We start from the raw sequence: 22,824 nt of genomic DNA, 5'->3' as shown, positions 1-22,824 counted from the left end.
AGGTAAGTAGCACCCCCATTTTACAGATTGGAAAACTGAGCAAAGAGAGGTAAAGATACTTGCTCAAGTCACATAGCAGGTTAGTGGCAGAGGCAGGAATAGAAACCAAGTCTTCTGAGTCCAGTGCCTTACCCACAGGTCTATGTTAGGAATGACAACCTACCTTTAACATGTACTTGTTATTAAGAATACTTTCAGGATTAGGCTCATGTTTGATTTTTTAAAAGGTTTACTACTTTGTATTTAAGAGGGCTGACAGTATCGGCATCTTTGCAGTGGTTATGCTCTCCTAGAAGATCAAATCCTGAGCGCTGCTGAATACCTGCACCTTCCACTGAAGCCAATGGGAATTGTGGGATTCAGCACATTTTAGGGCATAGGCTAAGGTTTGGTACACTTCCTAATCTTGAATACATACAGTTTACTACATTCACAGCATATATTTTTTCCAAAAGGGCATCTGAAAAAATCAGACACTGCTCTAGTCACCAGCTGTCATATAAAATTCTCTAGACGCCTACTACCCTCTATGTTAATACTTAGGTAAGAAAAATGACCAAATGTCTTGCATTTCCAAAAATCACCAGTATGCTACTGGAGATGGAAAGACAAAGCAGTAGGCGAGAGAGTAAAACAAGCATGCAAAGCAAAATATGAAGCTGTGGACTGGAGTCAGTATTGCCTGTGAAAGCTACCATGAGATTTCAGTGAGACATACACGGATTCACAGATATTAAGGCCAAAGAGGACCATTATGATTATCATGAATCATTCTTGTAGCTCTTTTCAGAACACTTTCCAATTAATTATATACAGAGGTAATAGCTCCCTGATTACTTGTACCTGGCCACCATCAGTTGTTAGCTCAGTGATCAATTCCTCTTTATGCATCAGCATGAGATCTAATATAGAATTGCCCTAAGTCAGTTGCAATACTTTTTGTGTCATAAAATTATAATTATAATTTTTAGAAACTCCAAGGATATTTTACTAGTGGCTGCATGAGACCTCCAGCATATGTCTCCCAGACTGAATTTCCCTGTGATAAAGCAGTTTTTCTTTTTACAGATTATAAATAAACGTTTAAGGAGATGCTCATCCTGTTTCCTTGCAATTGCATGAATTTTTCTTTTCTCTGCTAGGTCTTTAAGACACTCTATGTCCCAGAGCTCCATGGAGACATAATACAGCATTAACTTACCTGCAGTGGACAATGACTGGGGCATTCTTTTCTTCTGCACATTGCATGGCCTCTTCCACATCCCGCACCAGTTGCAAGAGGGCTGGTGCTTGATCTGGTGTCTTTTGGTCTGGCCAGGATGTATACCAGTAATGTCGCAGGTTTCTTACTTCACCACCTTTCTGTGACCCAGTTATACAGAAAATTAGTACACTACTGCAAATATTTTCAAAGATTCTTCATCAAAACTGATAAACTATGACAATCTGTTTCTTTGGGCATGTCTATGCCACCAGCGAGTCTCCGAGCTTGTGTCGACAGACTTGGGCTCACAGGGCTTGTGCTACAGGGCTAAAAACAGTTGTGTGGATGTTCAGACTCAGGCTCAGGCTCTGGCTCTGAAGTCCAGGGAGGATGGTGGGGCTTCAGAGCCTGAGCCACAATGTCTACACTGCTATTTTTAGTGCCACAGCGCAAGCCCAAGTCTATAGATCCTTGCTGCTGTGAGTTTCAAAATGCAGTGTAGCCACACCCTGTGAGAACAGCAGAAGTAAACCAGTGCGAAAGGAAAACGAGCACCCACACACAAAGCCACAAAATGCAGAAATTCTGATTTCAAGGCTCACTACTGCACTTGAGCAAACTGTTAAAAAAAATTCACTAAAAACGCTGCTAAACTCTCATGTCCTTTTTCAGAGTTTTCTGTCCCAGCTCCTCCACATTAGTGCCAAGAGTTGTGTGCAAAATGATGTCTCCTTTATACCAGTCTACAGCCATCTTACTCTCCTCCTGACAGATTCATTCAGGAAGGCTACAGTGATTTATAACACAATTGTTTTAATGAAGTATTTGATAGACTCTCAGATAAATTGATCGATTACCCTTTCTGTTTGTATATTTTATATAAATAATAATATACACACACACAGCAAGACATTCAGAGACATTGAGGAAAGCGAGATTTGTGCCTTTAGTTATGGCCTCAAGCTTTTGGGCATCAACACAACCCACCTTAGGCCTAAGTTTCAGAGGTGCTAAATGGAGCTAACGAGCCTCAAAGTCTTGGGCTTAGCCTTGCAGAGACTGTCTGGAGCAGCCAGCATTTGGCTAAATAATTCTCTTCAAAAGGCAGGAAAGCGTCCAAGGAAAGTAACCTTTAGCTTCCACAGACTTCCTTTAAACACTTGACTGAGTTTTAAGGAAGCAGTGGAGAGCAATTTTGGTTTCAGACTAAGAACTAGGAGTAACATTTTCAAAAATGCCTAAGGCCCAGATTTTTAAAAAGTGTTGCTCTGCTCAGCATTGCAATGCCTAATTAATTTAGTCTTATTTTCAAAAGTGATGTATACACTAAGGAAACTTAGTCTCACTGAAAGTCAATGGGACTGCAGGCTGCATGACCATCCCTCCCTGTCACACTATGAGGGAGGCCATGCCTCCTCGCTGCCATGTACCTGTAAAGGTGAGCTCAAAAGGGAGGAATTAGCTGCACCCAGTGCTCCGTCTGTCTGAGAAGGATGGCAGTTTGTCGTCAGCCAGGGCAGGGCTGCAAATAGTTAGTAGGCTCTGACCTGCAATCAGGGCAGAGTGGTCAAGCAGTATGTGAGCCCCAGATAAAGTCGAGTACCAACGAAGTCTAGAGGCTCCGGCAGGGGTGAGCACCAGCAGAGTCTAGAGGCTCCAGCAGGGCTGAACAGTAGGGTACCACAGGCCTTCTGGCCAAAGATGGGGGTGCTGCCACCCCAAAGGTAGGTGGTAGGGGGATGTGGACCCACCCAATTCCCTCACATCCCAACCCAAGGCCTTAACAGTGGCAGAGTAGTCCGCCACTGGGTCAGCTGGGATCCGCCAGCAATATGCTGACCTTGTATCCAGCCAACACTCAACCAGTCATCTAGTTCCTTTGGGCTACTTCCTACATCCCTGGAATTTGGTACCTCTGTACTGTGGGGGTCATCTGTCATCTTGGAGAACTCTGGCCAGTCTTCAGGCAGCAGGCCCAGCCCCCAGCAGCTCCTTGGCATCTCGGTCGGCTGGCAGCCGGGAGAGATCCGGCCAGTCCTCAGCCGGTAGCCCCAGCAGCTCCTCGGTGTCTCAGTCGGCCAGCAACCCTGGGAGCTCTGGCCAGTCCTCAGGAGGCAACCCCCGCAGCTCCTCTGCAGGCTCCAGCAGCAGGCGGGATTCATCTGTCTCCCGTGACAGCTCCAGCTCAACTTCTGCTTCCTGTTCCGCCCTTCCGTTTATGGCGGGGCAGACGTGGCTCCCCTGGTTCTGCCCACCAGAGGGCGTGTCGTGGTCCCTCCCTGTCACTCTCTGAGGGAGGCCATGCCTCCTCACTACAGGGACTTGAAACTCTTAAGTCACTTTTGAAAATGAGACAGGCTCTCAAGGCAGTTAGGATTTGCAAAGCTGAGCAGAGAAACACCTGAATACCTTTAAAATCTAGGCCTAAGTCTCACTGACTTTCAGTGGGATTTGGGCACTTTAAGTCCAGATCCTCAAAGGTATTCAGGCTCCTACCTTCCACTGAAAACAGTGGGAGTTAATTGCCTAAACACCTTTGAGGATCTGGGCCCAGAGTCACTTTTGAAAATGAGATGTACGAGCCTAAGTCATTTGGCATTTTTAAAATTGCACCCTAGGCTCCTTGAGAGTCAAGCCATGGCAGTTAAGAGCACTAGTTTTATAACTACATTTTGAAAACAGATTCCAAATATTATGAAAAACAGTGGTTCCAAAACACAAATGCCAGAAGAAAAGAAACAAGAATACTTATGTGAAGTTACTCTTCCAGGGGATTGGAAAAAAATAATCACTAGTTCAAGATACATTTAGTTTTCTTTACATTGTTCCCAATTTTAAACTTTCCAATCAGAGAACCCTGAATTCAGTGACACTGTATACATCCATTCCTACTGAAAAGAAAATACTCTTTTATCTATGCTTCATTGAGATTCAGGAGGCGTGGGGTTAGGTTGGGAAGAAACAAGGTTTAATTGGTGGTTCAAAGCCCAGAATCATGTTACTGCTAAAGCTGGGATAATCAGTCAGTGGCTAGACCCTTGTTAGGTTCCTTTTAAAACGAAAAAGGCTTCTTTCTCCCTTTTGCTTTATTTGTTTCTGAATTCCCAAAGCCTGCTAAGGCCTGACCTCTGTCCTGAAAGAATTATGATAAACCATCCTCAAACCTTGTTGCTGAGAAATGCACATCAGTCTCTGGAGTGCAGTTGGTGGATCACATTAAATTTCTAATCAGTTTAGATGCTGCAACATCCTACCTCTATCTAAGGGAGAATGTCCATGGCATTGGAGAATGTGACGCAATTAATGGTAATGGTTTTCATTACCATGCCATTTATTGTAAGTATGGGTCCAGAGTGACAGGCATTATTGCCATTATATGATGAAAGAACAGTCCCAGACAATGACATCTCACTAAACAGCTCCTTTATTTCTCTTCTGGCAGCTCGGAACCATTCACTTATCAGCTTCGTTTTTTTAGTACTGTCCCACTGATGCTGAAAGCTGAAGTGTTGCTTAGTTGAATAACCAAGTGGGGATGTGACCTTAAAATGAATGAAAGGAACAGGTTGTATGGAAAAGGAACTATGGGCTTGGACACATGCAATGCCAATCAAAGCTTCACTGTCATGTGTGTCAGCATAACATTCTCATTTCCTGAAGGGATATAGATTATAAATTTAAACCGTTTTTAGTCCTCTCTCCTTTTATATCTGCTGCCTGCTTTCTCCACCTCTTTTCATCTGCCTTGGGGTGGCTGGTGTTATCAGACATCCCTGATCCCAAACCACAATTTGGTTTTAAAATTCTATTTTTTCCCTGGTAGAATCCTACATAACTATATACATAAAAGGGGCCAGATTTACCCCTGCACTAAATGCACATCTGAGCAGAGTTGGCTGAAATCAGGATTTCCAAACAAAACCACATTTTTTTAAATTTTTCACAAAGCAGAAATTCCCATAAGAATTCACGGCCAGGATTCTCGGGGCTTCTTTGCTCCCTTGTGCAGACCCAGGAGCCAAGCCCCGGCTAGAGCCAGGATTCCCAGGACTTTCAAGCTCTCTGCTCCACGGCAGGGAGTCTGGAAACCCTGATATCCCTAGCATGGCAGAGCTGCCCTGCAGTCGCAGACCCTGGTAAGCCTGGAGTCCCCAGCCCAGGAACAGTGCATGTGAAGGAGCTTTCCCAGAGCTGTGGCCCTATACAGTGTGCTTGGCGGGGTTGCCCAGGAGCATTGAACCTTGGAAGTCTGGGGCTCCCGGCCCACCAAGCAGTCTGCCTGGTGCTTCTTAACTGAAAACTTTTTGTGCTTTTGTTTTTTTTTGTTGAACTTTTCCATGCAAAACAGACAGACATGTCTTGCAAAAAATTTTATTTGGCTGAAAACTCAATTTTCTGTCAAAAAACAGTTCTGACGGGAAAATTTTGATCAGCCCTGATCGCTAGTATTAAACTGCTGCATTTAACCACAATTCTTGAATGACCTTGTGGACACTGCACCCTGACCGGGATTCTCAATTTCACTGAGATAGCTGCAGTAGCTGAGTGAAATTAACAAAAGCCTTGTCTGTGAGACAAGGGGACTCAAATGGACTTTGGCTCAATTTTATTCTTTCTGTTGTGTCACACTGTCTGAGACATGGTTGTATTTAAGGATTATGCAAGTCTGCACATGCTTGGAAGTAATCTTTCCTTCCCCTTCTCACTTGTCTCAGGGTGTGATCTTCAACTCATCCTCTGCGCCAAATGCATGATTGACAGACTCTCCATGCTCTTGATCCAGACACAGGGTTTCATAAGCCGGCTCCCTGCATATTAGCACATGGCTGGTGAGACTCAAAGCTGTTTGTGTGAAAGGAGGCTTGTTCGCAGTTTGGGAAGCAATTCTGCTTTGCTATACTGAGTTCAGGGCTGGATCTGATACATGAAAAGATGTGTGAAGATTATACGAAGAGACTTTTCCTATTTAAGTATATGCCTTGAGACCATGGAACCTAGTGAGTTGTAAAATAGGATGGTGATATCCTGGATCAGGTAGCAATAGAGTATTTAACAAAATAATTATGTGCTGGAATTCAGTATTCACATGGTGGCATGGCTGTTATTCGTTGGGAAATCTAAGTGTTTTATTTCGAACAGTTAACAGAAAGGATACCGTAATTAGAAAAGTTAACTCTGGGGATGTAGTGGTGGAAAAGTGCTCAACAAGCTACCAGCAGTTTTATTCTGTTTACTGTAGCATATTTCCTTTAAGCAGTTTCAGTGCTAGTTCACCTAACTGCTTAATAGAATAATAAGGATGATACAGATCAAAAAAGGGTTAGCCGCATTGAGCAGTAGTGGAATTACTGTACCACCAGCATCTGCTAAATAGATCGGTGGACACATTACTGAGGGAAACGGGGAGGAGACAACACAGAGGCCAAAGGAGTAGAACAGATGGTCTAGGAGGGACAGGACATTAGACTGAGATTCCTGAGTTCCCTTCCCAGCTCTACTGCATATTCTCAGTGGCACAAAAGTCATCTTAGCTTTCTATATAACATTTTGCACCCAACAATTTGACAAACACAATAGTATACAAGAAGTTTAGTAATGTTAATGTGAAAACTAGAAGCACAGTCTAAGCTTTTCCAAGATTAACAGCTTCCAGAGATCTCTACACAACCTAGAAAATGTAAAACCTCACATAAGGCCAAATCCTCAGCTAGCATACATCAGTATAGCTCCAGGGAAGCCAATTGAGCGAAGCCAATTTACAGCAGCTGAGGAACTGACCCCTATTGCATAAAATTCTTTGTACTCCATACAACATCATCACTAAGTTCATGATGTTAACCTAAAGCCAATGTCTTTAGTATGACTTATAAAGGCCAGTTCAAAGTTAGGTAAGACACTATCCCCAAGCTAGCATGTCAGCACAGAAGACACTTGCACAGAATTACTCACTGGTCTCTTCCAGTGAATGAACACATTCCTGTTACAAGTGGTCTGAAAGTCTTTAGACTGTATGCATTCACTGTCTACATCTCTGACTGCTTTTATTATTGGATTGTTTACATTTTTGGGATCTGATCAGGGGCATCACAAATGCAGTAGCGACAAGGGATATATGCACAGTAGTGCACAGTGGATACGATTTGTACTCAGTTCTCCATGAACAGTCCTGTTTAAGGCTTTGAATTTCTACGCTATTGTAAATACATCTGAGCGATCTTACCTTCAGGGTGATGAGTCTTAATCGGTAATCATCTGCTTGTATGACCTGGTCAACTGTGATTTCTATTCCTTCATAGGTGACCTGTTCCTCTGGCCAGTACTCTGTACATTTCTGCATGCAACATAAAATATATTTAAGGAGACACCAACGGTGGTTCCCTTCACTATGCAGAAACTGTGCCAAGTGCATGTTTAGATGGATCAGGACGCAGAATGTTTCTATAACAGGATGCAACTCAACTTTTTATTTTAAATATAGGGGCCAAAGTTTCAGGTAGTCTTCTTTGCAGTCACCTGGTTAAAATCCAATGTGCAATTACCTACCTCACTCACGTGCATAAAACTTGATTTGTGAGTGTGCACCATGTGATGTATATGCACGTTTTAAAATTTCATTTGGGAAGCCGGAAAGAAATGTAGCAGGGTTTATTAATATTCTATTCTATTCATTTTTATTATATAATGACTGATATTCATAAATAATCTGCTCTTTGATCATTAATATTTCTGTGCTGTGCACAAACTGATATGGAAATGTACAGTACACCTTTTCTGTCTCTAATAAAGAGCCATTGCTCTCTGAATTTGAAATTATAAGCTGCATTTCTTTTCCCTACAAAAGGACATGACTGGAAATGATTTTGGAATATAGAGTGTGTTCAAAACCCCACTATAAAATGGGAAAAGATCCTACATCAAAGCAAAGGAACAAAAAGGAAGAAAGTGTCAGAATACAGATTTTAGTTTTGCTAAATCACTTTGGCCAAATCTATGGGCTCATTCAGTGTAACTCAAACAGTCTGAATAACTGAAGCTATAGTCCACATTTAAGGATATATTATGGCATTTGTGCCACAGTGTTGCCTGAGAGGTAATGGAGAGCAAAACTTCCCAGGGAAAGTACTGGGAAAGATTGTCTCTCACCGATACAATTTCTCCTGGGGCTGCTCCGTGCACACGGAGTAGGCCCTCTTCACATCAGCAGAGATTGCTCCCCTTGTAAGCCTATTCCAGGGACTAATGTGGAGGGGGGTCAATTCTGAACAAATGGCTCCCCAGGGATAAAGCAGAGAGCAAGCAGCCCGCATGCTCCCCAGAGTACAGGGGCTGCTATTGTGGGAGGTCTTTGCGCACCCACATAAGTGAAGGGAGAGAGAATACTTGCAAGCCCTCCCTTCTGCAAAATCCAGCACAATCTGGCCCTTAACCTTAAACTTTGTGAGCAAGTTAAAAAAAAATCTGCTGGAAGGGAAGGGCCAAGAACTAAAAAGTGTCTTGAAAAGTTGCTGGGCCAAATTCTCTTATGGTGTAAACGGCTGCTGCTCCATTAATGGAGCCGTGCCACTTCACACTAGAAACAAACGTGGCCCATTATGTCACTGTGAACGCAGACTGAATTTTTCCCCTCCTCCTAAATTGCAGAATCCATGGTAAAAAGCGTCAAATGCGCCAGCAGCTATCAATAGCACAGACGTTATGTTGCTGAAATGAGTGGAGTAGGATCGCCCACACATTTCTGTGGGCTGTCTGTCAGTTTGGATTAGATGTGACAGAGGGCTGGGATACTGAGCTGTTCATCCTCACGTTAGCAAAGCCACTGTGTATAGCAGAAGCACAAAGACTTCCTTACTAGCATCATAGCAGAACAAAGGTTTTAGTTCTGAATCTACGCACTGTGGAGACCTGATATTTATATATTAATATGTATTAGAAAAAAAGGGAATATAGAAGACATTGGCATGGAAGAGCTTACCCTATATTTATGTCTGAATCCCACAGAACCATTTAATTTTTGATACCACAGGTATCAGGAAAGACTCAGTATCTCTCTATGTTAGATATATGCTGCAGCCAGCGTCACTACTGTGTCGGTAGCATGGCCGTGCAGTGTTTCCTGAGGCTGACATGACAGGTGGGATAGTCTGTCAGTGTTGAATAACAGGAAACACTGACGCTAAAGATTATTTTGCATTCTAGTGGTACAACCCAGATGTAAAAACAACAGTGGGAAAGCTTCAGAGCAGAGAAGACAATGAAGGACATGATCGCTTCTTGGTCTCTTCTTCCTTCTCAAGTGTAGGGTCGTAAAATTTTCAAAAGGGCCTAAGTGATCTTGAAGTCTAAGTCCCATTTTCTAAAGTGACCTAGGAATTTAGGGCCAGATTTTTAAAGGTAATTGATTTCAATGGGAGTTAGGCACACAGGTACTCCCAGTAGGCACCTTTCTGCATCTTCAGGTGCTTAAATACCTTTGAGAATCTGGCCCTAAGTCTCATTGAAAGTCCATGGGAGCTAGGCTCTTCAGACCCAGATTTTTAAAGGTATGTAGACATTGCTCTGCTCAGTGTTGCAATACCTCTTCGGAGCCTAAGTCTCATTCAAGTGTGACTTTCAACAAGACCAATGGTCCAAAGTGCTTAAATCACTTTTGAAAATGGGACTTAGCTGTCTAAATCACGTAGGCCTTGCAACACTTTAGAAAATTAGCTCCTAAATCATTTGGGCACTTTGAAAATTTTACCCCACTCTTATTTCTGGCCTCACAGTTTCTACGTTGGTGTTGCAAAGTCCCGTGCTACCAGAGTTTGCATCACCACTGTTTTGGGATCCTGTGGAATAATGTTATGATACTGGCCACAGGATCCCAAAACAGTGGTGATGCAAACTCTGGAAGTCTGGAACTTTGCAGACAGAACTGTATGGGATGGATTGGTAGAAATACATTCTATAACCACAGACGTTAACTCTCATAAATACCACTTATAGCAGGGGATGATTCAAAAAAGTTTGGAACATTTTAATAGTTGCAATATTATAACAGCATTTCCCCAAAATGATAAACAACTGGGGCAGTCCTCCACATACAAATCAGCTTTAACTGCTTCTCAACATAACTAACATTATAACAAGACATACTATGTTTAATGAAGCAAGGACAGCTTAATGGAAAAAGGATGCAGAAGATAAGCCAAAATAAATACAGGATAAAGAGGTTCAGTCTCTATTACTCTATTGTTTATAGGTATTCATATACAAAAATTAATAGGGCTTGAACTTGGTGGGGGTGTTGCTTTTGAAACCTTCAGCGATGACTTCAAAAAAGGTAACTGCAAAGCACGATAAACTTTGGTCACTGAACCAACTCATTTATTTCCATGGGTCTGGCACCTGTCCTGTGAAATACCTGCTACAATAGAGGATTGAGACATAGCTCATATGTAATATCATTACCTCATTCATCTCTTCTATATTGGTAATCATGACAATGATGGGAGAACGCTCCTGCCACACCATTCTCCAGAAATCACTGACAGTATTAACTATGGGTCCCTGAGTAGCGATATACACCTTTTCCTCTTCTCCATAGCCCTGCCAACAAAGCAACAATAAATCACTATCACACAGTGTGCGCACACACGCACATGCCTGGACACGTCAATCTTTACCCAGGGAAAGCTCTCATTGTCTACAATGGGATTATTGCCTGAGTAAAGTCTGCAGTATCAGGTCAACAGTTATCAATCCAAGAGGTATTGTGCTCACGCGCACTCTTCCTCCCGCGCGTACACACACACACACAGGCAAGGTAGAAGGTACAACTTCAGGTTACACAAGCAGCAGGCAATACTATGGCAATGGGATTGATTCATGCTACAACAGCCTGGTGTTAACTCTAGGTCAAATCCTGCAAGCATAATTCCCATTGACTTTGCTGGGAGTTTTGCTTGCATCAAGCCAGTGAGGCAGGGAACTTCATGTCAAAAAATGCAAATATCTTGTTTTTATTGGACCAGAACCTTTACAGTTGCGCTCTGAGGTTCTGCTTCCAATAATAGAAAAACAAGACAGAAAAAGAAACCAAAAAACAAGATGGTCTTTAGAAGCCAATGGACATGGCGATTATTCTTAAATGATCAGTTGCAAACAGTCTATGCAAGTACATTGGACTGCTGAGCTCTTACCCGGATGTAGTTAGCATTGATATATGAGCTAAGAGGATCATCCTGATCAGTTGAGGTAAGGCACACTCTGCTGTGAGGATCTACAGTGTGTAAAGAGAGAGTTAATAGTTATCTGTCAAGAGGAGTAAAAGATTTTTAAGATCGTTTTCTAACCTTTAGTAATACAGCTAATTACTCAGGCATATTCATTAGTCGCCACAACAGATACCTGCGATGCTCTAAAGGGGGCACTGGGGAGTCTCTGATTGAAATGTGTGTATATATCACTGCATTTACTTTCAGTGTGCAACTATCAACAGATATTTGCATGCAACAAAATTAAATATCTTACTAAATTAATATTACTGCTCTAAGTAGAGGGGTAGTTCATCATTTATAACTGCAATAGCATTTGAATGATTCTTGGCATTTGACTATGTCATCTATGTCTAAGCTTTGAGATAAATTTCATGTAACGTATGCAAGCTCACTACATTACTGTAATTTGCTTTTGCATTAATTTCATTTTTACGTGCATTAAAGTATTATTTAGCAAATAGTGTTAACAAGTAATGACTTCAGTGAGGCTTTCTGCCTAAGTAAGGACTGAGTAAAAACTGTGTTAGGACCTCAAGATTTGCCCTATTTGGTTTTATAAACTCTATCCCTAACCTTATTTTTTGGCCTTAAATTAAGGCCTTGTCTACACAGAATAATTGCACCATTTTCACTATGTTGGTATAGTTAAAGCTATACAACCCGTGCTAGAGTGGATGCAGTTATATTGATATATCTTAGGGCCTGTCTACACATAAACCACTACAGCAGCACCTCTGCAGGGGTGCTTCTGTAGCCCTTCAGGAGAACCCCTCCTGTAATCCACTCCATAGGTAATCCACCTCCCCAAGAGATCGACAGAAGAATTCTCTCATAAACGTAATGCTCACCATCCCAGGAGTTAAGTCAGTTTAACTGGATTTTTCACATCCCTCAGGCCATGTCTACAATACGAAAGTACTCCGATTTTACAGAAGTCGGTTTTTGGGAACAGATTGTATAAAGTTAAGTGCGTGCTTCTACACTAAGCACATTAATTCGGTGGAGTGCATCCACAGTATCGTGGCAAGCATCGACATTCCGAGCGGTGCACTGTGGGTAGCTAGTCCACAGTTCCCGCAGTTCCCGCTGCCCATTGGAATTCTGGGCTGAGCTCCCAATGCCTGATGGGGCCAAAAATTTGTCACGGGTGGTTATGGGTAAATGTCGTCAGTCAACCCTCCCTCCGTGAAAGCAACAGCAAACAATCATTTCGCGCCTTTTTCCCTGGATTGCCTGAGCAGACGCCATAGCACCGCAAGCATGGAGCCCGTTCAGCTCACCACAGCAGTTATGACAATTGTAAACACCTCGCGCATCATCGTGCAGTTTATGCAGAACCAGCATCTGAAAAACCAGGCGAGGAGGTGATGGCAGCGCGGTGATGAGGACATTAACACAGATTTCTCTAAAACCGCGGTCCCCAGCAATTTGGAGATCATGGTGTTACTGGGCCAGGCTCATACCGTGGAACGCCGATTCTGGGCCCGTGAAACAAGCACAGACTCGTGGGACTGCACAGTGTTGCAGGTTTGGGATGATTCCCAGTGGCTTCGAAACTTTCGCATGCATAGGGGCACTTTGATGGAACTTTGTGACTTGCTTTCCTCTGCCCTGAAGCGCAAGAATACCAAGATGAGAGCAGCCCTCACAGTTCACAAGCGAGTGGCAATAGTCCTGTGGAAGTTTGCAACGCCAGACAGCTACTGGTCAGTCAGGAATCAATTCGGAGTGGGCAAATCTACTGTGGGGGTTGCTGTGATGCAAGTAGCCAACACAATCATTGAGCTGCTGCTATCAAAAGTAGTGAGTCTGGGAAACGTGCAGGTCGTACTAGATGGCTTTGCTGCAATGGGATTCCTCAACTGTGGTGGGGTGATAGACGGAACACATATCCCTATCTTGGGACCAGACCACCAGGGCAGCCAGTACATAAACTGCAAGGGGTACTTTTCAATGGTGCTGCAAGTACTGGTGGATCACAAGGGACGTTTCACCAACATCAACGTGGGATGGCCGGGAAAGGTTCACGACGCTCGCGTCTTCAGGAACTCTGGTCTGTTTAAATGGCTGCAGGAAGGGATTTACTTCCCAGACCAGAAAGTAACTGTTGGGGATGTTGAAATGCCTATAGTTATCCTTGGGGACCCAGCCTACCCCTTAATGCCCTGGCTCAAGAAGCCGTACACAGGCACCCTGGACAGTAGTCAGGAGCTGTTCAACTATCGGCTGAGCAAGTGCAGAATGGTGGTAGAGTGTGCATTTGGACGTTTAAAGGGTCACTGGCGCAGTTTACTGACTTGCTCAGACCTCAGTGAAACCAATACTCCCACTGCTATTGCTGCTTGCTGTGTGCTCCACAATCTCTGTGAGAGTAAGGGGGAGATGTTTTTGGCGGGGTGGGAGGTTGAGGCAAATTGCCTGTCTGCTGAATATGTGCAGCCAGACACCAGGGCGGTTAGAAAAGCACAGCAGGAAGCGCTGCGCTTCAGAGAAGCTTTGAAAACAAGTTTCATGACTGGCCAGGGTACTGTGTGACACTTCTGTTTGTTTCTCCTTGATGAAAACCCGCCCCCTTGGTTGACTCTAAATTCCCTGTAAGCCAGCCGCCCTCCACCCTTCGATCACAGCTTGCTTGCAAAGGAAATAAAGTCACTATCATTTAAAAAACATGTATTTTTTATTAATTGATTATAAAAATAGGGAGATAACTCACAAGGTAGCTCAGATGGGGTGTGGGAGGAGGGTGGGAGGGAAGGAAAAGGCCACTTTAAAACTTGCTGAATGACAGCCTTCTGTTGCTTGGGCTGTCCACTGGGGTGGAGTGGTTGGGTGCCCAGAGCCTCCCCCTTCTCCCGTTCTTGGGTGTCTGGGTGAGGAGGCTATGGAACTTGGGGAGGAGGGAGGGCGGTTAAACAGGGGCAGTCTGTGATCCTGCTGCTGTTCATGAAATTCCACCAGACGCCGGAGCATGTCTGTTTGATCCCGCAGTAGCCCCAGCGTTGCCTCATGCCTCCTCTGATCTTCCTGCCGCCACCTCTCCTCACGTTCATCGGCTATTTTCCTGTACTCTGCTATCGTGTCCCTCCACACATTCTGCTGAGCTCTGTCAGTGCCGGACGACTGCATGAGCTCAGAGAACATTTCATCGCGCGTGTGTTTTTTTCGCCGCCTTATCTGAGATGGCCTTTGGGACGGAGGAGGGAGGCTTGAAACATTTGCAGCTGCTGGAGGAAAAAAAGGGAGTGAAGTGTTTAAAAAGATACATTTTACAGAACAATGGCTATACTCTTTCACAATGAACAACACTATTCACATTACAGAGCACATGTGATTTTGGTACAAGGTCGCATTTTGCATCTTATATTGAGTGCCTGTGGCTTTGGTGTTAGAGATCACACACGCGGGCCGGGCAACAGAATTCGGTTTGCAGGAGGCCATGGTAAGCCATAGCCTTTTGGCTTCTGCAATCTTCAAAACAGCAGCGCCCTCCTCTTCCATACCAAGCAAAGCACGTTGAGTTGGCCGTTTAGTGCTGCGGTTTTCCTGTTAACGTGCAGCAACAGAAACCAAACTAACCCCCCACCCCATCCAATTCTCTGGGATGATCGCTTTACCCCTCACCCCACCACATGGCTGGTATCAGGGAAGATCCCTGCTAGCCAAACGCGAACAGTTCAGCGCCAATGCCCCCCCCGCCCCACTGTGTGGCTAACTGCGGGGAGGATTGCTTTTCAGCCACAGGCAAACAGCCCAGTCGGAATGGCCACCTCTGAATGTCCCCTTAATTAAATTCCCCTATTTCAACCAGGTTACCATGAACGATATCACGCTCCTGAGGATAACACAGAGAGATAAAGAACGGATGTTGCTTGAATGCCAGCAAACACCGGGACCATATGCTGCCAGGCTTTGTCATGCAATGATACCAGATTACTTCCTACTAGCATGGCGTGGTAAAGTGTCCTACCATGGAGGATGGAATAAGGCTGCTGTCCCCAGAAACCTTCTGCAAAGGCTTTTAGAGTACCTCCAGGAGAGCTTCATGGAGATATCCCTGGAGGATTTCTGCTCCATTCCCAGACACGTTAGCAGACTTTTCCAGTAGCTGTACTGGTCACGAATGCATCTCAAGTCCTCAGGGCTACTTAATCATTAAAAAACGCTTGTTTTTATAACATGTATTATATTTTAAGAGGTACACTCACCAGAGGTCCCTTCTCCAGCTTCATTGGGTTGGGAGGATATTTCAGTCAGGGTGATAAAAAGATCCTGGCTGTCAGGGAGAACGGTGTGATGTGTGCTCTCCTCAAGCTCGTACTCCTCCTCCTCCTCTTCCCCGTCCGCAAAATCTTCAGGCATGGCGGAAAGTACCCCATCATTGGAGTAGATGGACAGGGGTGGGGTAGTGGTGGCGGCCCCCCCTAGAATTGCATGCAGCTCAGTGTAGAAGCGGCATGTCTGGGGCTCTGTCCCGGAGCATCCGTTTGATTCTTTGGTTTTCTGGTATGTTCGTCTGAGCTCCTTAAGTTTCACGCGGCACTGTGTTGCATCCCTGCTGTAGCCTCTGTCCCTCACGGCCTTGGAGATTTTTTGAAATGTTTTGGCATTTCGTCTTTTGGAATGTAGCTCTGATAGCACGGATTCCTTTCCCCATACAGCGATCAGATCCAGTACCTCCAGTTCGGTCCATGCTGGAGCTCTTTTTCGATTCTAGGACTGCATAGTCACCTGTTCTGATGAGCTCTGCATGGTCACCTGTGCTGATGAGCTCGCCTGGCCAAACAGGAAATGAGATTCAAAAGTTCTCGGTGCTTTTCCTGTACACCTGGCCAATGCATCCGAATTCAGAGTGCTGTCCAGAGCGGTCACAATGGTACACTGTGGGATAGCTCCCGGAGGCCAATACCTTCAAATTGCGTCCACACTAATTCGAAATGGCGATGTTGATTTCAGCGCTAATCCCCTTGTTGGGGAGGAGTACAGAAATCGGTTTTAAGAGCCCTTTATGTCGAAAAAAATGGCTTTGTTGTGTGGATAGGTGCAGGGTTAATTCGATTTAACGCTGCTAAATCCGACATAAACTCGTAGTGTAGACCAGGCCTCAGTGACAGAGTAATACCGACTTAATTTCCTAGTGTAGACCAGGTCATATTCATTGGGGAATAAGCCATACCACCGTAACTATTTTTATACCATTGTAACTGCATCCACATCAGGAGGAGTTATACTGGTATAACTATTTTGGTAAAAAAACAAACAAAAAAACCCCCCAACCAATAACTGAAATAGTTATACCAGTATAAAAACAGTGCGCAGACCACGCCAAAGTTGACAGTGTCCTTTAAAGTACTGTCATACACTCACAGCACAAAGAAGCAAAACAATGTTAGTTATTTTTCTACAGACTTTTCTAAGAGTGTTTTGAGCCTACACTAGGTTTTGTAGTAGGATCTCCCCAGGCTGAGATTTTTTAAATTAAAGTGACAGATGATAATACCTAGTTCATAGATACAAATTTTCATTAGTAAATCTCAAAGTAGGTTAGTATCATTAATGCCAGTTTACAGATGGAGATACTGAGGCCCAGAGAGATGAAACGACGTGCTCTAGTGGCAGAGCCAGGAATAAAACCCAGTTCACCCAAGGCCCATCGCAGTACTCTATTGCTAGGCCACACTGCCTCCCTAACAATAACACTTATTGAAAAGTCTTACAAAATTTAATAAGGAGTGAAAGCAATGTGGCTGTATACAATTAAATATGGTTGCCTAGAAATTTTGCTTAGAACCAAAAAGACTGAAAGAGAATGATATATAATATCTTTCCTTTTTAGATTTTGACCCTCTATGGAGTTCTATAGCAAGGATAAAATATCACATTCTACAAGATAATCCAAAAAACTATAGAAAAATGATCATTTTCTATTCGATTCTGTGGCACTTTTCCATAAGGGAAGAGGTTTCAGATTTTCTGTCAACATGCAAATTTAGCAGTTTGTGAAACAGCCAAATTAATCTGCTTAGCTTGACACATCTCCAAAATCAAACACACCCTCACCCCTTAAAAAGACTCCCCAAAACTTTGAAATTCTTGATTTTTATTCCAGTCAGTGGAAAAGTCTGATTTCCTCTGGATAAATTCCTTGTTAACATTTATCATCAGTCTAGAGTGGGAGCCAGTCCTCCCATCTAGATGGCTCACAGCAATGGAAATGAGCATTACCAGATTTTGTAAGACTGAGGTGAAGTTAGCATCAAGAGAACTAGCCTGAGGAATGACCAAGCACTTACTGAATGCACAGGGGAAAAGCTAACTGGAACCTCATTAAAAGTGATAGGACAAGATTTTCAAAAGTGGCTAGCAATTTTGTGTGCTTCCATTTTTGAGTGTTTAACCTGAGACACGTTAAAGAACTCCAATCCTCAAAAAAGTGCTGGACAGCCCCCTTTAGAAATCACGCTCCTTTAAGGTATATCAATTTGGGTTCCCAAATGGAGGCACTCAGATTCACTAGTCATTTTTGAAAATCATCGCTGTAATGTCCAAACTAACGTAAAGTTTGAAAGAAATGATAAGGCACCCAACCGTTAGTATGTTTTAGGACGAAGGTTCTGAAATGTTTGGCTGAGTGTTTTTAACACTTCTGGTCCCAGAAGGGGTATCTATATGGGATTTCTGACTCAGACTGGAAGTTTAAGAGTTGGGGGTTTCAGGAGAAAGCCTATTCTTGCCAGATTTCCACTCCAGTTTTGCAGACTAAAGTGATTTGCATAGTTGATCAGATTCTAATTTCTGGATACTTATTTATCTGAGCCTAACTAGCACTCTGAACCATTTGGGCTTCCCTAACAAAGCTGCAACAGAACTTGATGGCAGCATCTATCTGACAATGGCTTAGAGAAAAGAGAAGGATCTGTCAAAACATTAATATTCAGACACGACATCTTATAATTGTATCACTTTCCAAACTATCTTTAAGTGTGACAGAGGGGAAAACGATAATGGCTGTAAAATCAATCCCAAGCAAAATGTTTCTCAAAATTTCCATTCTTGGCTATAAGTAATGAAAAACCTTACATTTAAAAAAGAAAGATGTATTATATTTTCTTGAAGAGACTGGGCCAAATCCTGAGGCCCTTATTCATTTTTCACTTGGGGCCTGATCCTGAGAAGTGCTAAGCACATTAGGCCCAATCCAGCACACAGTGATTTAAGTGGGAATCTTGTCATTGACTTTAAAGGGCACTAGACCAATGCCCTTATGACTTATGGCACCTTATGACTCAAGTAATCCCACTGGCTTCAAAGGAAGCACTTGGATAGTAAAATACTGCTCAGCATGAGAAAGGGTGTCAGAATTTAGCCCTTAAACACGAGTTTACCAGAGGAAATGAAGTAAAACCTGAATAAAGCATCAAGATTTTGGGCAACATTTTCAAAAGCACCTAAGTAATTTAGGAGCTTAATTCCTATTTTCAAAAGTGATTTAGGAGCTTGCATCCCATTGGCTTTCAATAAGACTTAAGCACCTAAGCCACGTCTACACTACCCGCCAGATTGGCAGGTAGTGATCGATCTATCGGGGATCGATTTATCGCGTCTAGTGTAGACGCGATAGATCGATCCCTGATTGCTCTGCCTTCGACTCCGGAACTCCACCACAGCGAGAGGCGGAAGCGAAGTCGACGGGGGAGTGGCGGCCATCGATCCCGCACTGCGAGGACGCGAAGTAAGTGATTCTAAGTCGATTTAAGATACGTCGACTTCAGCTACGCTATTCTCGTAGCTGAAGTTGCATACCTTAGATCGATCCCCCCGCCCAGGCCTTAGTCTCTAATGAAAAGGGGACGTGGATGCTCTTGAAAACATTACCCTTGCTCAATGTTAGCTTTAGCCTAGCCGAAGTATCCTGGAGAGGATTTGTGAAATTCATTCCACCAAAAGCAAGAAACTAAGCAAATACTGGATACTGAGACTTCTCTAAATACTGCGTCATCGAATTGCAGAATGACAAAATAGGTCTGGAACTTACTTGGGAGAATTGTTTTGTAGCGATTCTTCCGCACTAATCCTGGAATATCATATTCCTTTGGATCAACGAAGTTCATTGGGATTTCCTGTTGGAAGATGCACAATAGACTATATTAATAGATTCACGAGGGGGAAAAAACCATTACGTCTTGACTGTGGAGGAGTAGCAGAGATTAAGTCAATTGAGACATATGGTATAGTAGTTCTAGCAATTTACCACCAAAGCACGACTGATGGTTTCCTTTTTGTGTCAACGGTTTTCTTTTTTGAAATCATGAATATAAAAAATGTTCCGGATGACTAATTCTGTGAGTGGTGCACAGTATGGCGCTATTTCCGCTCCTAATATTCTTAGAAGTGTATTGTGACTTGAGGCATAAATGTAAGCCAAGGATGGTGCGTAAGGTGCAGCACCTCAGGAAGCACCGTACTTCAGACACGCCCTTCTGAGTCACAATCCCTCCCCTTCTTCCTCCTTATTAAAACCGGGTCAGTAATTTGCTGCTGGCCTGCATCTGCAAAGTACAACACCCTCCATCACAGCTCACCTGCACTAGTCAGTAGTATGGGAATGGGGAGTGGAAACAAGGAACCACTCAGTTTTTGCCCCTCCCCATCCACCTTCTCTGGGAGGGGGGACAGTAAGGAGATACTGTGTGTACACCTACCTCTCCTATACAACTAAACCCAAGGTCCAGGTAGCTCACACAGGGCTGTCAGGGGTAGGTTCTTACTCCCTTACACAGGTGTGCAGGCCAAGTCACTAACTGGCCCTTAGAGGGTGAGGTCTTCCGGGCATGGCCCTGATCCTCAGTGGGGTCTTTGGGCTCTACCCATGATATAAATATTACATAACAATAGTAATTTCTTAAATGAGCTTTAACAGGGCTACTTCTTTATCAGAAACAGCCACAGGGAGAAATAACAAGAGAATTAGCAATGGGTTATGGAGCCTTTCACATCTATATTACAGACTGAAATCTCAGAGCTCAGGCTGGTTTCATTAGGAGCCAATTGATTGCTCTTCAGTGGGCTACAGCATGTGAAATTAGTTGATCAATTCATAGTGGATGCACAGCCATGTAAAGCACTCTCAGGTGAGAGACCAAGGACTGAATGTGACCACAGAGACTAAACTCCCCCAGACCCTGATTTTTCCCCTTCAGAACAGGATAGAGGCACAAAGGCAGAGCTTGTTCTGGTTCTGTGTTTAATATGTTCTGTGGGTAAACAAAAGGTAGAAGACTGTTAAAATTAAACACTGAGTTTTCTACTCCAGGTGCTCTCAGCCTGCCTCTAACTCAAATTCATGGTGGAAAAAGCGTTAGTAATCTTCAACCTTAGCAAGCACCCAACTAAAAAATAAATACATTGCTAGAATGGAGGTCATATTTCATGGTTGATGCTATTTTGCAAATGCAGTTTTGCTGATCTTTGCTTTACCTAATTATTTTGCAATTAGCCATGTGTTTTCCTTGCTTTCCCTGTCCCTTACCATCAGTGATTTTGGGGAGATGATGTCCCAGAATACACCAGAAAGGCCACATTTTTATATGCTTTTATTCAATTTAATTTTGAAAAAAAAAACCTCATAAATCAGTTCCTATTGGGTCCCATAGGGAACTGAATGCAGAGGTCGAGGTGTTTACTCTGACAGATGGACAGATGAGCAAGTTGGAACTGGTAATGCAATTGACCCAGAGTCTCTTCTTGCAGCCAGTTTTATTAGCTAGAATTCTGTTTATAATGTATCCAAGAATTAGCTATAAAAAGACTGAAAAAAAATCATACTTTGTCTCCCCAATCCCTATTACAATCAACACTCTCTTAATCTGTCAAATAAAAGGAAAAATTGACAACTTGTAAATCATTGTTGATAACAATTTTCCTCAAACATGGGAAAATGAATTAAATCCCTTTTCTGTTCCAATAGGACACACTTGTCCTCATCCTGATTATCTCCCACCTTTATTACTAGCACTTCCTTTTCTCTAGCCTCCAGGATGCCCACAGTACTCACTCAAAATGCAGCTGCTCAAGTGACCTTCCTTACCAGTCAGATTGACGGTCACCCAACTGAGCAAATCCTTTCACTAGCTCCCACCACTTGTATGCTGCACCAAATTTAAGTGTCTTGTCCTTGTCTTCTGAAGGCCCTGTAAAATTCCACTCTGGCTGACACCAACCATTTGTCTCGTACTACATCCATTCCCCACTCCTAACCACCTCTGCTTTGCTGATGATGCCATTTACGCAATCTCATTCATTTCTTTCTCTCCTTCCAGGCCTCATGATTTTTTCCATGTTATCTCTGGTGTGTCAGACAAGATGGCAGCCATTATCAATGAAGTGTTCTCTTCCCGTTTCATCATGACACCCTTCACCCCATCTCTGCACTGAATATCCCCATCTGAGATATCCACAGGAAGGGCCACAAACAATGATAAAACTGAACAGTAAGAATAGCAATTCCAAATCTACTCCCAGCCCATGCTATTTATTTCTCTCGTCTCCTCAGTGCTCCTCTGTTTTCTGGGCTAGATTCTAATCTCTTTGGGGCAAGAGCTGTACGCATTGTGTGTCTTGTACAGCACTGAGCAAACAAATTGTTTGTTAAGCCCCAACATTTCATGGGACTAATTTCCACCTTTTCCAGGTGTACTGTTTAGGGCAAAATCCAAAGGGTCTTCCTCGGGTTTTACTCACTCACTACTCCAGTAAACTCTTGCTGAAGTCAAGGGGAATTTGCTTGCGTGAGTAAAAACTAAAGCCAGGTCTATACTACGGAGCTATATTGGCATAACTACGTCACTCCAGGGCATGAAACATGCACAGCCTGGAGCAACGTAGTTATACTGACCTCACACCTCATGTAGATAGCTCTCAGGGAGCTGGATTAACGACGCCAATGGAAGAAACTCTCCTGTCGGCACAGTAACATCTTCGCTAACGCGCTGAAGCTGCGCTGCTATATGGGAAGACAAGCCCTAAGCCATTCAACACTCGGACCAGCAGATATTGCTCTTGACTTTCCCTTCAAAGCGTACACACAATTTGATGCTTTCTCCACCATGAATTCGAACATTTCTAGCCATGCGAGTAAGAGACAGACTGAGAGCACATGGCATACAAGTTCAGGGTTTATTTATTATTCAGAGCTGGTCATCATTTTTGCATATAAATCTTTTTTTGACAAAACATTTTATGGAAAAAAAATTCTATTTTTGCCCCACTGAAAATAAAGTACATTTTTGACTAGCTTTAATATCACTTTACTAACCTGTAATATAGGGCAGGCCACATGGGCTACAACAATTCACTCTTGACTTG

At 43.4% G+C, this 22,824-nt stretch overlaps 1 protein-coding gene across 1 annotated transcript in view; it reads right to left on the bottom strand.

Moving 5' to 3' along the window:
• The window catches only part of PTPN5 (protein tyrosine phosphatase non-receptor type 5), a 107,802-nt gene that overhangs the window by 6,956 nt on the left and 78,022 nt on the right, over positions 1-22,824 (bottom strand). The window contains exons 7-11 of the mRNA XM_077820044.1: positions 19,496-19,580; positions 11,386-11,465; positions 10,655-10,792; positions 7,425-7,535; positions 1,202-1,362 (exon numbers count right to left, since the gene is read on the bottom strand). Of these exons, the coding sequence (XP_077676170.1) occupies positions 1,202-1,362; positions 7,425-7,535; positions 10,655-10,792; positions 11,386-11,465; positions 19,496-19,580 (575 nt within the window). The remainder of the gene's footprint in view (positions 1-1,201; positions 1,363-7,424; positions 7,536-10,654; positions 10,793-11,385; positions 11,466-19,495; positions 19,581-22,824) is intronic.

Source organism: Eretmochelys imbricata, chromosome 6 (assembly GCF_965152235.1).
Source record: "Eretmochelys imbricata isolate rEreImb1 chromosome 6, rEreImb1.hap1, whole genome shotgun sequence".
Classification (NCBI taxonomy): domain Eukaryota; kingdom Metazoa; phylum Chordata; order Testudines; family Cheloniidae; genus Eretmochelys; species Eretmochelys imbricata.
This window is presented reverse-complemented; position numbering and strand designations above follow the sequence as displayed.